The sequence below is a fragment of the Vidua macroura genome, chromosome 11 (genome assembly GCF_024509145.1).
Source record: "Vidua macroura isolate BioBank_ID:100142 chromosome 11, ASM2450914v1, whole genome shotgun sequence".
Taxonomy (NCBI): Eukaryota; Metazoa; Chordata; class Aves; order Passeriformes; family Viduidae; genus Vidua; species Vidua macroura.
This window is the reverse complement of record NC_071581.1, coordinates 11,158,705-11,174,026: the sequence shown is the minus strand read 5'-3', so window position 1 is coordinate 11,174,026 and position 15,322 is coordinate 11,158,705. Positions and strand designations below refer to the sequence as shown.

General features: G+C 42.4%; 1 protein-coding gene across 3 annotated transcripts in view; it reads left to right on the top strand.

Annotated features, from left to right (window-relative positions):
• The window catches only part of SALL1 (spalt like transcription factor 1), a 15,776-nt gene extending 7,967 nt beyond the window's left edge, over positions 1-7,809 (top strand). For 2 of the 3 annotated variants that reach the window (XM_053987600.1, XM_053987599.1), the window contains 2 exons: positions 1,704-5,113; positions 6,152-6,980. In XM_053987600.1, coding sequence (XP_053843575.1) covers positions 1,704-5,113; positions 6,152-6,592 — 3,851 coding nt within the window. In that variant the 3' untranslated portion in view covers positions 6,593-6,980. Of the gene's footprint in view, positions 1-1,703; positions 5,114-6,151; positions 6,981-7,308 lie in introns of those variants that run through there. The other variant, XM_053987601.1, reaches the window with a different exon arrangement.
• Positions 7,810-15,322: the final 7,513 nt, after the last annotated feature.

The window sequence follows — 15,322 nt, the reverse complement described above, 5'->3', positions numbered from 1 at the left end:
AATCACAATTGCTACTTGCCTTAAGTTTCTTCACTCTATTTCATTGCTAGAGACATTTATGATATTTTCGGTGTGCTTGTACTAAAGTCTGGATCCAAGCATAAAACAATAATAGCTGGATAAAATACTGTCAAAACCAAAAATGTAAAATGAAGTGCTACTAATCTGCATGACACGTCAACTTCTTTGTCTTATTAAAGGGAAACATTTTTAGGTTCAATTCATTAAGACAAAATGGAGAAAATTAAATGAAATTATTTTCAAGAACTCTAGCTTTCTCTGAGATTTAATTTGGAAGTCATGGAAACTACCTATTATCTGATTTAGTATAGGGGAGAAACATGCAGGGAGGTAATCCTTGAATTAAACAGTTTTTTTCACAGCCTTCCAAGATGACCACACACCATTTGTACAACAGAAGTTGGTGTCCTCATGCTGAGCAAACAATAGGGAGCCATCCTGTCTTTGAATAGGATCAGCTAGTTTAAAGTCAGATTTTTTTTATGTTTAATTTACAAATGGATCCTAGTGATAAGAAATGTGAGCAACTAGTGGAAACAAACATGCAATGAAAGGATTTTATAATGAGGGGTTCAGAGCAATCTGTTAAACAATTGAGAACAGTTAAGAGCAAATAGTTTTTAAACGCATTCAGACTAGGAAAATTGCATAGCATTATCAAACTTAAAATCAGGAGTTATCTCTCATTGTGTGTGAACATTTCCTTTTAACTGCTCATCTTTCTTCATGTTTATTCAGAAATGTAAAAATTCTGCTGGCTTTATATATAAGAGGCAAGATCCTGATGGTTTTTACTCTGATGTAAATTCATGATATTTCCAGTGATTGTTCAGATTTATACAAGTGTTTTTCAGATCAGAATCTCACAAGGAGTGCTTTGGTGAAGCACATGGTGGCAAATAGGACATTTGCTTAATTGTAGAAACATTGCTTGAGGCATTAAAACAGGTCTTTAAAGTGCTTTGGCACTTTACCATTTAATGGTAAATGATACCATTTTATAAGGGATTTTTCTTTTCTATTCAGTTTGTAACCACCATAGAATTAAGTTTGGTTGGAAAACAGATTCATAGCTTATACTTTATGTAGCAACTCGGAAGAAATGGGGGATGAATCTTTAGCTTGGTAATACGTACTTTTTTTCTTGTCAGCAACTGATTGGGACCTCGAATGACTACAAATTAGTTTAGTGATGGGGCAACTGTCACAGATATCTTTGAATCAGTTGAAAATGAACAAGGTTGACAGGAACGTGAGAGTCTAATGAGTCTTTCAAATGGCTGATTTGCACTCAGTGGACAACTAGACAATAAGCAGTATGAATTATTGGAAATCAATACTTTGCTATGGAATTTCATTATGCTCCAATGCCTTCAGTTCATAGTATTTTATATTTTGATGGATTATCTGAAGCAAATGATAATCTAAGACACAGGGATTGATAAAACTCCCTTGTACAGTTTTAAATGGTGCTTTTGACTTATTTTTGTGAAGCAGGAATATTGATCTATTTTCATGTGCAATCTTAGTCTGTTTTAGAGTGGTAGATAAAACCAGTATTTTTAAATAAAATGTCCTGCTGTTTTGGTTTTTTTTTTTTTTTTTGGTTGGGTTTTTTTTGGGTTGTTTTTTTTTTTTTTTAAACCGGTTGGTTCCTAATCCATCATCTTTTGATGTTTTAGGAGACACAGAAAAGGGTCAAGCAAATCGAACCACTAAGAACAAGGACGCCCATGTCTGTGGCAGGTGCTGTGCTGAGTTCTTTGAATTATCAGATCTCCTGCAACACAAGAAGAATTGTACTAAAAATCAATTAGTTTTAATTGTGAATGAAAATCCAGCTTCTCCTTCTGAAACCTTCCCTCCTAGTTCCCCTTCTGATAATCCTGATGAACAGATGAATGACACAGTTAATAACACAGATCAAGTAGACTGCAGTGACCTTTCAGAGCATAACAAACTTGACAGGGAAGAATCCATGGATGTGGAGGCTTCCAGCATTAACAATAGCAGTAGCAGTTCCAAGAGTGTCAACAATAGTATTACAAGCAGTAACAGCTCCACAATGGGTACCTCAGCTGTAACAACCTCTCTACCTCACTTAGGGGATCTGACAACACTAGGCAACTTTTCAGTGATAAATAGTAATGTAATAATTGAAAACCTGCAGAGTACTAAAGTGGCAGTAGCACAGTTCTCACAGGAGGCGAGATGTAACGGGGCATCGAGCACTAAACTCGCTGTCCCTGCCCTGATGGAGCAACTGTTGGCATTGCAGCAGCAGCAGATCCATCAGTTGCAACTGATTGAACAAATTCGTCACCAAATATTATTGTTGGCTACCCAAAATACAGACATGCCAACATCTTCTAGCCCTTCTCAAGGTACTTTACGAACATCTGCCAACCCCTTGTCCACATTAAGTTCCCATTTATCCCAGCAGCTGGCTGCAGCAGCTGGATTAGCACAAAGCCTTGCTAGTCAATCTGCCAGCATCAGTGGTGTGAAACAGCTACCCCCTATACAGCTACCTCAGAGCAACCCTGGCAACACTCTAATTCCATCCAATAGTGGCTCTTCTCCAAATATTAACATATTGGCAGCAGCAGTTACAACACCGTCCTCAGAAAAAGTGGCTTCAACTATTGGTGGCTCACAGCTCACCAACCCACCAGTATCAGCATCATCTTCACCAGCTTTTGCAATAAGCAGTTTATTAAGTCCTGCATCTAATCCACTTCTACCTCAGCCCACCCCTAGTAACTCTGTTTTCTCCAGTCCCTTGTCCAATATTGGAACACCTGCAGAGGATTTAAACTCCTTGACTGCCTTGGCACAGCAAAGAAAAAGCAAGCCACCAAATGTAACTGCATTTGAAGCAAAAAGTAATTCAGATGAGGCATTCTTTAAGCATAAATGCAGGTTCTGTGCTAAAGTGTTTGGGAGTGACAGTGCCTTGCAGATTCATTTGCGTTCTCACACTGGCGAGAGGCCATTTAAATGCAACATATGTGGAAACAGGTTCTCCACAAAGGGAAACTTAAAAGTCCACTTTCAGCGTCACAAAGAAAAATACCCTCATATTCAAATGAATCCATACCCAGTGCCAGAGCATTTGGACAATATTCCTACAAGCACGGGTATTCCTTATGGGATGTCTATACCGCCAGAGAAACCTGTCACGAGCTGGCTGGACAGCAAGCCGGTCCTCTCCACCCTAACAACTTCTGTTGGCCTGCCACTCCCACCAACAATTCCAAGCTTGACCCCATTCATCAAAACTGAGGAGCCTCAGCCGATTCCCATTAGCCATCCTTCTGCTAGCCCTCCCTGCTCTGTCAAGAGTGACTCGGGAACAGCTGATCCCACATCAAAAATTTCCAATGGACTTTCTGATGAGGTAGAGGCTGGTGCATTGCCTACCTCAAATGGCAAAACGGAAGAAAACCCTCAAAACACAAGCACCATGACTAACATGAGCAGCTCCGTGAGCTCCCCGGCAGCAGACTCGGGCTCCAGCGGTGTCGCCACTTTTACAAATCCACTGATGCCTCTTATGTCAGAGCAATTTAAGGCAAAGTTTCCATTTGGAGGACTATTGGATTCAACGCCAGCATCTGAAACATCAAAATTGCAGCAGCTTGTAGAAAACATTGACAAAAAGGCAACTGATCCTAACGAGTGCATCATTTGCCATCGAGTTCTCAGTTGCCAGAGTGCACTGAAAATGCATTATCGCACCCATACTGGAGAGAGGCCATTCAAATGTAAAATCTGTGGTCGTGCTTTCACTACTAAGGGCAACTTAAAGACTCACTACAGTGTCCATCGTGCCATGCCCCCGCTGAGAGTGCAACATTCTTGCCCAATCTGCCAGAAAAAATTCACCAATGCCGTTGTGCTACAGCAGCACATCCGAATGCACATGGGAGGGCAGATCCCCAACACCCCGGTGACAGAAAACTATCCTGAGTCAATGGAATCGGATACGGGATCTTTTGATGATAAGAATTTTGATGATATAGACAACTTCTCAGATGAGAATATGGAAGACTGCCCTGACAGCAGCGTGCCAGATACACCTAAATCTGTGGATGCATCACAAGACAGCTTGTCTTCTTCCCCTCTGCCCCTGGAAATGTCAAGTATTGCTGCTCTGGAAAATCAGATGAAGATGATCAATGCCGGCCTTGCTGAACAACTTCAGGCAAGCCTGAAGTCAGTAGAAAATGGGTCAGTGGAAGGGGACGTTTTAACTAACGATTCGTCATCTGTCGGTGGTGATATGGAAAGCCAAAGTGCTGGAAGCCCTGCTGTCTCAGAGTCTACCTCTTCCATGCAGGCCTTGTCCCCATCCAACAGCACTAATGATTACCACAAGTCACCAAGTATTGAAGAGAAACCATTAAGAGCTTTACCAAGTGAGTTTGCCAACGGTTTGTCTCCAACCCCTGCTAACAGTGGTGCTTTGGACTTGACGTCTAGTAACACTGATAAAATGATTAAAGAAGAGTCCCTGAGTATGCTCTTTCCTTTCAGAGATAGAGGTAAATTTAAAAACACTGCATGTGACATTTGTGGCAAAACATTTGCTTGTCAGAGTGCCTTGGACATTCATTACAGAAGTCATACCAAAGAGAGACCATTTATTTGCACAGTTTGCAATCGTGGCTTTTCCACAAAGGGTAATTTGAAGCAGCATATGTTGACACATCAGATGCGAGATCTACCATCACAGCTTTTTGAGCCCAACTCCAGTATCGGCCCCAGTCAGAACTCTTCGGTGATGCCCGCTAGCACTCTGTCATCGCTCATAAAGACCGAGGTTAACGGCTTTGTGCATGGCTCTCCTCAGGACAGCAAAGAAGCACCCTCCAGTCTAGTTGCTTCAGGGCCACTGTCCTCTGCCACGTCCCCTGTGCTGCTCCCTGCTCTCCCCAGAAGAACTCCAAAACAGCACTACTGCAATACATGTGGGAAAACATTTTCTTCTTCCAGTGCTCTGCAGATCCATGAAAGGACGCACACTGGTGAGAAACCTTTTGCCTGCACTATATGTGGAAGAGCATTCACAACAAAAGGCAATCTGAAGGTACTTTTTCCTCTTACTGTCCTTTGGTTTAATTTTCTCCTTGCTGGGTGTTTTTGATTTTTGACACCTATTAATGTTGCAGCAGTGGTACCTTTGGGTGTTTGTGGTGTGACAGTGTGTTTAGCCAGCTCTAGTAGACCTAGATGGCCTCTTGTTGAGTGCTCATGTTGGCAGCAAGTCTGAGGCATGAGCTGTTTTGATCTAATTAAAATTCGTCTACCAGCAAAGCTTATCTATGCAGAGTGTGAAACAGAACAGCCAAATGATGGTAAGGAGTATTAATTAACAGAGAAATGCATTTTGTAACGCACACACCTCTTCAAGAATTGAAAGGCTCTTGAAGGTGATGTTTTTCATAAATATCATGTAAGATGAGTGTTTAAAAAAACTATTAACATAATTCTGGAAATAATAGGCATTACTTTAATTGATTATATAACTAACATTTCCTACTGATATGTGTTTGAAAAAGCAAATATACTCAAGTTTTAGAACACCAGTTGAGCACTTTACTGTGTACATTTTTCTGTTGACAGAGTATTTCTCTAGAGGTTGCTGCCAGTAATGTGAGATGAATAATTACTTTCAGGCCATTCTGTCTATACACGAGGCTCTCCGATGAGCAATCAGGAAAGGATACTTTCTGCCTGTCTGAAAAGGACGTTTATAGGGTAAAGGGTGTCAAATACAATACTTACCATTGCAATGAAAGTGGACATAGCAATTCTAGCCCTGAAAGCCGCAATTGACAGAATAATGCAAAGTCATTATAAACTAAATACATGTAATAAGAAAAAAAAAGTAAGAAGCAATGCATTGTTCAGCAGGAGAACAGGTTATTCTGGGTAATGGTGATGGGCTAGCCCAGAAGCAGTGTATTATTCCAGAGCCCTGTATCCTCTATCTTTAATGCCATTCGTTATGTAACAAGACTGGACATGTTCATGGACTCCTGCCTTCTCTCTGATCAAAAACAGTTTGAAATTCCTGTCAACCTCTATTTTTTGTTTGTTTGTTTCTTCCTTTCTTTCTTTCCAGGTTCACATGGGCACTCACATGTGGAACAGTACTCCTGCAAGACGAGGCAGACGACTTTCTGTAGATGGCCCTATGACATTCCTAGGAGGCAATCCTGTAAAGTTCCCAGAAATGTTTCAGAAGGATTTGGCTGCACGGTCAGGGAATGGAGACCCGTCCAGCTTTTGGAACCAGTATGCAGCTGCACTCTCCAATGGCTTGGCCATGAAGACCAACGAGATCTCCGTCATCCAGAATGGGGGCATCCCTCCAGCACCAGGGGGCCTGGGCAACGGTGGCAGCTCTCCCATCAGTGGCTTGACAGGAAGCCTGGAGAAGCTCCAGAATTCAGAACCCAACGCACCTCTAGCTGGTCTGGAGAAAATGGCAAGCAATGAAAATGGGACTAACTTCCGTTTCACACGTTTCGTGGAAGACAACAAAGAAATTGTAACAAATTAGGAAAAAAACCTCCGTAAATAACATTCCTGCAAATAGTGCAACCTAGGGTTGCTTTTTTCAAGCTGCAGGCTACAACATTACAAAGACTTTGTTTTGTACCATGTTCTACTTCTAGAGTTCTAAGAGAGCTTATTTATTAGTGATATAACCTTGCTTTGCAAACAAATGCAAGCATTAACTTTGGTCTCCCGTATTTTGAACTAAATACTAATCGACTAGAGTGCTGTAAACTTGCTGTAACATTTATGGCAGTTGCAAGTCTGTTCTGCTAGGTGATCTTATTCTGGCATTAACTTATTTTCTATACCCAGTTTAACACAAACTCTGGTATTGATGCGATGCCTCAGTGATGCATTAGATCTCTAATAAAAATCTGTATATAAATGTACACTTTGATCCTGCTGGAAACTTTATCAGCAAACACATTGTCTAATTTTTCCAGACAGAACTAAGAAAAGGACTGAGAGAATATAGACTGAACAGTGTGGGTCCTTTACACAGCTCAGTTTTTGATTTTTATTATAAAATTAAAACTGCTTTAATTTTTGTAGGTTTAACATTTTCTGTTTTGAACTGTTATTTGTATTGTGCTTTTTACTTGAGTCGTCTTAAATGTTAATACATTTCTGTACAGTAATAAGCACGCGGATTATTAGAGAAGATACTGAAGTGTTGTTTTGGTAGTTGAAACTGAGACGTAACATTTTGCCTTGTAGGTATATTCATTATAGAAAATGTGCTGGACTTTCACAATGCTGCTAAGTATGGCATCTTGAACAACTTCCGTGGACAACTGTAGATGCTCCTGTATATACAATAAGACATCACTTTCATTAAAATGTACATACGTTCCTTACAAGACCAAGTCCTACTCCTTGACCAAGGGAACAAGTATAGTGTTTGTTTATTTTGTATTAGGCATTGGGGGGGGACAGGGGGAACCTTGGACTGTTACATGCACTTTCTCGGAAAGTTGAAAGGAAAAGAGGTCCAGTTTCTTTAACATTTAATACTTACTAACAGCAGAGATACTGTAATTTTACTCGAGTAATCAAATACATTTTTGCAACAGATAAAAAATTCGCTGTCTCTGTGTTTTTAAAGTGTACTTGTATTTAGTAATCACTTTGTATTATTTAGCCTTTCCCTTGGTTAACATGAACTGTCCAGGTTGTATGTGCGTGTTTATATCTGTAAGTATGGGTATACATATATGTATTGCATATTAATTGCTAGTATATTTTTCATACCCCCTAATAGTGAGAAATTTCTCCTTAATTATTCAACTCCTCCTTCTCATAAAATTGTAGATATTTTGGCATTTTTAATTTGTTTATTAAAAAAATGCTGCTAGCAAAGACCTTATTGAGCCTAGGTAAGGTAATTATTTCCTTTGAAGGAAATAATTTATTATGTTTAAGGCTTGATTTGGTTCAAATGCTTTATATTTGATATTAATTTTATTTTATGAGATTGTATGTTTGTGGCATGCTTACGCTGCTATACCTGTGTTAAGATGTCCACTTGCAAGCCTCCATATACCATGTGGGGTTTATAACTTGATTGTAAAAAACCATACCAAACAAAACCTAATTGCTTTGGCCTTGCACATGATTTGGCTTTCCTTAAAAACCTGCCATGATCATTACCCTCAATGGGAGTTTGTCAAGCATAATTCAGTCCAATATTTTCACCCAGTAGTGTTTCATCTCTTTACATTACAATTTATGAAAAATAAATCAGATTGGCTGCCTTCAAATTATGCCTTCAAAACCACCAACAGGCATAGCCAATTTTGTGTCCATGTGATGTTTTTATTTTTTAAACCATTCTAAAAGTCAGGTGTTTTGTGTTACAGGATTATTTTTCAGAATCGCTGTGGGGGGAGTTGCCCAACTTTTTAAACAAAAAGTAATCACTTAGCTCTTCCCATAGCCTGAGTTGCAAATTGGTCATTAGAGTAGAGAAGATTTATAACTGAAGAGCTGGGTGAGAAATACATTTCTTGAGGACTTTTCCCCTTCCTACGATTATGAATCCTGCATATTAACGCTGTAGTCTGGATACCTCTTGGACTTCATGTCTTTAGGACTTTTCCTGTTCGAATGTGATGATTCACCTGGTACATGATATGCATTTTTGTTAACATGTAAGTTGTGCGCTAGAGCCAGCTGGCTTGTCAATGTGAATATTTAAGAATTTTAAGTCACCTTTTGGTCTCAGAAAAAGGTAAATTAAAAGAATTTTGATGATTTTATCAATGAAATACTAACTAATTCTCCTTTTAAACTGAGTCGAGATTTGTGCAACAGAAAATTTGCCAGGGAAGGGTTAGCAGCCCCCAGCGCTCCGGGAGGGTTTCCTTTCCGCGGCTTGAGTTTCATTAGTGCCTTTAACTTCAGCCCTCGGAGCCTCTTCCCACGGGGAAGCGGAGTCTTTAGGTTCCGAAGAAAAGCCGCGCCCGGGGCAGGCGGACTCCGCACTCGCGAACCTTCCCGGGCACCCGGACGCTCCTGCCGGTGGGTAACGTACGTGCTTGGCATCATTCGGGGGCTAACAAACAAACAAAAAACACCAGAAAAAAAACCCAAAAAAGGAGCGATTTTCTTTCTTGTACCTTGGGGCTTCCCCCCCGGCCCGTTCCGTGAGCGGACCCTGCGCGCACACCGGGCTCGGTGAGGGGCCGCGGACACCCAGGAGGGGCTCCCCCAGCCCAGCCGCACCCGCCGGGGGCGACAGACCTTTTATCCCCCAGCCCTTCCGAAGCGTTCCAGCGTTTCCCTGCGGTGCTGGCGGCTGCGGCGGGCGAGGCTCCCCGGGACAGCCTTCCGGCCCCTGAGCCCGGCAGGGCGGCAGTTCCCGGTGAGCCGGGGCGCTGCCCCGCCGTGCTGCCGCTTCTCTCCCGAGAGCGCTGCCCTCGCTGCTGCCGGCGGAGGTGGGTGCTGGCGGGAGGAGCGGCCAGCGCCCCGTGCATCCATCCCTCTGTGCCGGGCTGAGGGAGAGTGCCCGGGCTGTGCCGGGCCGAGCCATGGGCGCCCGGGCCGAGCCATGGGTGCCCGGGCTGTGCCGGGCCGAGCGATGGATGCCCGGGCTGTGCCGCCCGCTGTGCGGAAGGTGCCGGGCCGTTGTCCCCGCGCTGCGCTGGAGCCTTCCGTTTCCTTTCTCCTGCCAGCCCCGAGCGGGGCTGGGGCCGGCCCGCTGCTGAGGCCGGGAGCATCGTCCCTGTGCCCGCAGGGTGCGGGACCAGAGGCGGCTCGGGGCTCCCCGCCCCGTCAGGCGGAGCACCCAGCTGGCCTCCTGCGAGGGGAAGCGGGGGAGGGGGAGCAGGGAGGGGGGAATAACTTGCTCTGGAAACGCGGAATTTTAAATTTCCCGTTACTCAACACAAGACCGTGGGGACCGGGGGAAGTTACCTCTCCCCAGAGCTGTCCTGGCAAGCGCACAAAGGTGCCCGCATCGCCTCGCAGCTGGGAGCCGCGCTACCTCGCTGCAATTACCCAGCGCAGCGTTTCTTATTCACAGACACTGAATTAATCCTTATTCAAGAGTAGATTTTTTTTTTTTCTTTACGGTTTTGTTTTCGCGGCCTCATTTTTCTCATTAGCAACAAAGTTTTCTTTCCCCCTTCACCCTTTCCCCCCAGCCCGTCTCGCCCATCGCAATTTTATCAGCCATTAAAATAAAGCACAGTTGGGTGGGTGGGTATTCTCTTTTTTCTTTCTTTTAAGCGCCAGCGATCGTTCAACGCAATAATTTAATCATCCCGAGTAATTTTCTTCACCCAGAAACAGACGTGATTTATTTAAAAATTGGGCTAATGGCGTGCGAAACTTCCCGGCTCGGAAAGAGCCCGCGGCGGAGCGGCAGGACCGCGCTGGCCGGGACACCGCCCCTCCCGCCGGGCACCGCTGCCAGCAGCCGGCCCGGGGAATTTGGGGCAAGGACGCGGTGCCCGGCGGCGGAGCAGCCCGGCGGGGGCTCGCTGCACCTTCACGGGCACACCGGGCAGATGTAGCGGGGCAGACGGAGGGAAGGGCTCGTCAAACGGACCCGCGATACCGGCGGAGTGGAGAGACAATTGGGGCAGCACGCGGGGAGGGCAGGAATGAGGTTTCCCTATTGGCCAGGCAGGCGTGAGAAGGGAGAGGAAGCAGCAAATTGCCCGGTTTATTTCGTGTGCTGATGACGACCAAATCCTAAACCCTTTTCTCAGGGAAAAGTCTGTTCAATTTCAGTGTTTCTTCCTAGGCTGGGCTTTGGTTTGAGACTTAGGGACAGGTTGCAAGCCCTCCCAGTTGCAGCAGGCAACAAATGCCTCGGTTTGTTTCTCTTTGTGAAGAATATTTGCTGACCATCAAAATGCAAAGGCTGCTGCTTATTTTGACCATATCTTTGGGGTGTGCTTCCTGCTTTTGAAAGTCCTGAAGTCACAATTTACGTGGCTGTATCTTTGCGTGAGGCCAGTTTTACTTGGCAGCAGAAGGTGTGACTGTAGCACGACCTTTCTTTTTTTGCTGTCTCCTTGCCAGTGTTCCATAGCTCTGCAGGTTTTTTTCCCTGTCAGTGTTCAGTAGTTCTCCAGGCTTATTCCTTTTTGGTTGGGGTTTGTTTGGGTTTTTTCCCCAATCAAAATAACTTTTAAAAATTTGTTTTCCTTCTCTTATGCATATGAGTTGACAGAAGTTAAAATAATATTTTGCAAATAAGTAGGTACAGTTATTTATACAAGCTGGAAGCAATATGTCTGTTAACTGCCAAGCTGAAATTGACTTAAAGATTTCACCTACAACACAGGCTGTTATATAAATATGTATCTCTAGACAAAACATTGATGAGTAGAGGCTTGGAAATACAATTCTTAATAGGAAAGAACAGGAATAATTGGAAAGTATGGAGCTTCAGCTGAGAACGGAGTTACTGACAGCTGTGTTTATGATTTTCTGATTTGGTATTTCTGGATTTTACATCCAGGATACAGTTAATATTGGAATGGTTACCCTGAGCAAGTCCCTGTGTCACTTTGACAGTGGCCTAGGAGATGCCTGGAAGATGGTGGGTGCATTGTGATTCCTTCCTGGGAAGATATTGTTCCAGGGACATGGGATACCAGGATGCCCTGAACAACATCCAGTGACTGAAATATTTTACAGGTAATAAGGTGTAGAAATGATAGTGATTAAAATGACATTTCTGGTTGAAATTGTATTATTGTTTGTCCTACCACAAATCTCTTCAGTTTCCATTTTATCTTCTGTTTTAATTTAGACATGTATTTTTTAATCCACAAGCTAAAATTCTTAAGAGGAAATATTTCTCAATTATATGGGAAGGGGAGCAAAAAAAGTGAAAAAAGGAGAGCAGGAAAGAGGAATTTTCTTCAGTGCTCAAGTCTGTCTAGCACTGCAGGAGCTGGTGAGGAACATGCCCATGAGGGTTGCAGTCATTCTGTGCAATGCTCTGTGTGGAGAGCGAGGCCAATATCTCAGAGCATGCAGTACACCCGTGAGAGCACCCACTGGAGAGCTGCAAAGAAAGTGATGCCAGATTTCTTTTTATAGCAAATAATTAGTTAAGCCAAGCTGCAAGCTCTTCTGAACTTTCAGAAGTTACTGTCACTTCTGGAAGGAACTTTAAAATCAGGTTAGATGGGCACCAAAAACATGTCCATGCCCATGTTATACCTAGTCACCTCTGCTAATAAGGAAGATTCTCTCTGGAAAGATCAGCCCTGAAACTTCTGGTGTCATTTCATTTCAAAAGTAAGAAGTCTCTCCATGTTAGCAGACATTCACATCATCTGTACAGACAGCTCTCTTGACCAGCACAGTGCTGAAGTGCAAAGGTCTATTTTCATTATTTAAAGGTCTTAAAAATGCAGCATCACAGTGTCAGGTGGGTGTAGCAGAAGCCCTGAAGCACCTGGCATCAGGTGGTGCAACATGAGAACTATTTAGAATTGAATATGGAAAGCAAAAAAATGGAGTGGTCTGGCACACTATAATGGATTTAACCCTGCTCATCACTACTTTATTTGTTTTTCCTCATCTTTTTTATTAAAAATTATTCCAAAGTGAAGGCAGTGAGACTAATCGGATGAATGATGTTAAGAATTTTTTCAAAGCACTGCCTGTTTTGAAAATAAGCTTTTTCTAGCAGTGAATAATTCTGAGTTGCTTTACTTTCATCAGGATTTTAAAATGTCAGTTAATACATAGTGAAGCTAACATTTGTTTCATATGTACAATAACTAAGTGGATAATCATGTTCAGTACTAAATGTGAATTCACATGAACCCTGTCTTTCTGGTGCTTAGAGGATCCAGAGAAAGAAATTATATAGAGAGAGGCAGAAGAGATTTCAGAGGTTTATTTGTCTATTTACTTGTCTAGGCTGAGTAGTGAGTGGTCTCAGCACCTTGTGTCAGAGCTGCTGCTGAGAAGGGGGCTGGCTGGCTGTGGTGCTAAATCACCAGTTAGCTCAGCTGTGGGGAACCCCCAGCACCAGCACAGACCTCTGGTGCTGATACACACAAACCAACCTTACCCCCTGCTTTAGTCAGCTGAAATTATTTTGGCTTCTAGCACTGAAGAGTGCCTGAGTCCTACACAGACAATTTTTGTAGTGCTGGATGTGGCTGTTTAAGGTGTTACTTTCTTTCCCTTTCAGTCCAGATGTTTATTCCTGTCCACTGAGATTTCTTCTGCTTTTGATTTCTCCACCTATTTGAATGGGTGCAATAGATCTCATAAGCACTCTTCATTCATATCACCACAAGGTCTGAGGGAGTTCTTACTTGGTTCCTTTAAGATAGGAAAGAGTCTAAAATGTACTGGGCAGGTTTGCAAAGCTTAAGGAGACCATTTTACAAAAGGAGGTTGAGCTTATGTATCAGTGAGTCAGACAGAAAATAATTCATAAAGCTGTGGCTTGTTGGAGCCAGAATTTCACAAGGTGTTACCTTCCAAACCTAGCCTCCTAGAGGGACAACTGCCTACAAAATAGTCTTAGCTTAAAATGCCACTGAAGTATGTCTAAATTTGTACTGAAGTGGGGGGAGAACTCTCCATAATTTGTCCTGTTGTTACAGACCACAGAGCACAGCAGTAGCAGCTTAAAACACTGTGGCTATTACTTCAGAGTCTCCTTACTGACATCAGACAGGCACGTAGAGCCACTTTTCCTGCATGACCTATACAAAAAGTAGACTGGTCCCCTGTGTTCTCTCCTGGATCTTAAGAAGTTATTAAACCAATTCCTTCTTTTGAAAGCTGTATGCATTCATGCTGGCATCCTCAATAAAGCTGGGACACAAACAAAAAAGCAAACAAACCAGTCACAGTAGCATTCAATGCACTTAAACTTGGAGGAAATGAAAATCAATATTTGTCAAATGGAGGGAAAAGGTAAAATGGACTGAGGAAAAATGTCTGGCTTTCTTAAAAGCCATTAGTGAAAATGAAAAGTTAGCAACAATACTGGAATCTAATTCCCGCATCGGTGCCGCTGAACCTGTGGTTTTGTTGTTTTCACGCTCTAAGGATGCACTAGCTTGATCCACACATATTCCTTTATTGTTAGCGCTGCTGAATGGAATTTATTACATTTTAATTATGAGTGATTCGGAACCTTGGAGGCTTATCTAGATGTTTTGCTTGTGGCTAAAATGCAAGGGGATAATTTAGGAGATGGAAGTTTCATCTCTGGTTCAGGGCACATGTGGCCTCAGCCAGTTGCTCCAATCTCCTGATGTGTTTTGTCAAATGACACTAACAACAGTTCCTTACCTTTAATTTTGCTTCTTTGGGGTATTCAGATAGGAAACCTTTCACTGATCTTTTACAATGTGTGTATATCATACATGGCTACTCTCTGGGAACATAAATGATTCTAAAACAGCCAACACACAGTATTTTGCATTTCAGCATCTGCTGGAACATCTGGAAGTGCTCTGCTGGTACCTCAGTACGTTATTTATCACTTATTAGATGAAGTTCAAAAGTTAAGCCTGTATTATACACATTTATATTTTCACTGTATTTGTATAATCAAATCATCAGATTTTGCAGAAGGTCTCAAGAGACACTGTATTTTTGCTCAACTGTTGGATGTAGCCATGATCTTTTAAAATTTTCCATATAGACAAGATGTCCCTTTCTTGGGAACAGTACAGGGAAATACTGATTCCATTGCTACCTTACAAACAAGTACCCAGAGCTGATTTCCAGTTCTGTGATATTTATCACAGATAACAGATTCAAGTAATCAGTTCTCTTTATATATTTCTCATATATTTAAAAAATGGTAAGAAAAAGTACCTTGAATTGTAAAGGTCATTTAATCAAAAGAAAAATGCTGGGTAATATACAGTGTGACAGTTCACACTTGTTGCCTTAGTGACTTTCTGGTTTGTTTGAGGGTAGTGTCTGAGGCAGGATGATGTGAAAGAGCCTGTAGCTGTTGCTTTTGGTGCAAGTCTCTAATATTTTCTTATGCTCTACTACTCATCTTGAAGGACTTACTTTTTAGTTGAAAATTAGTTATTGACAACATTAACAACAAGAATTGTGCTATTCCAATTTATATAATGCTCCATTTAAACCATCCCAAAGAATCATGATTTTTAGAATGTGCTACCCTGTCTAATAATCAAGCTGTTAAAATGTGTTGACACAAAGTCACTTAAAATCATGGCCCTAGTCCCATGATAGTGGACAGTTACCAGCTGACATC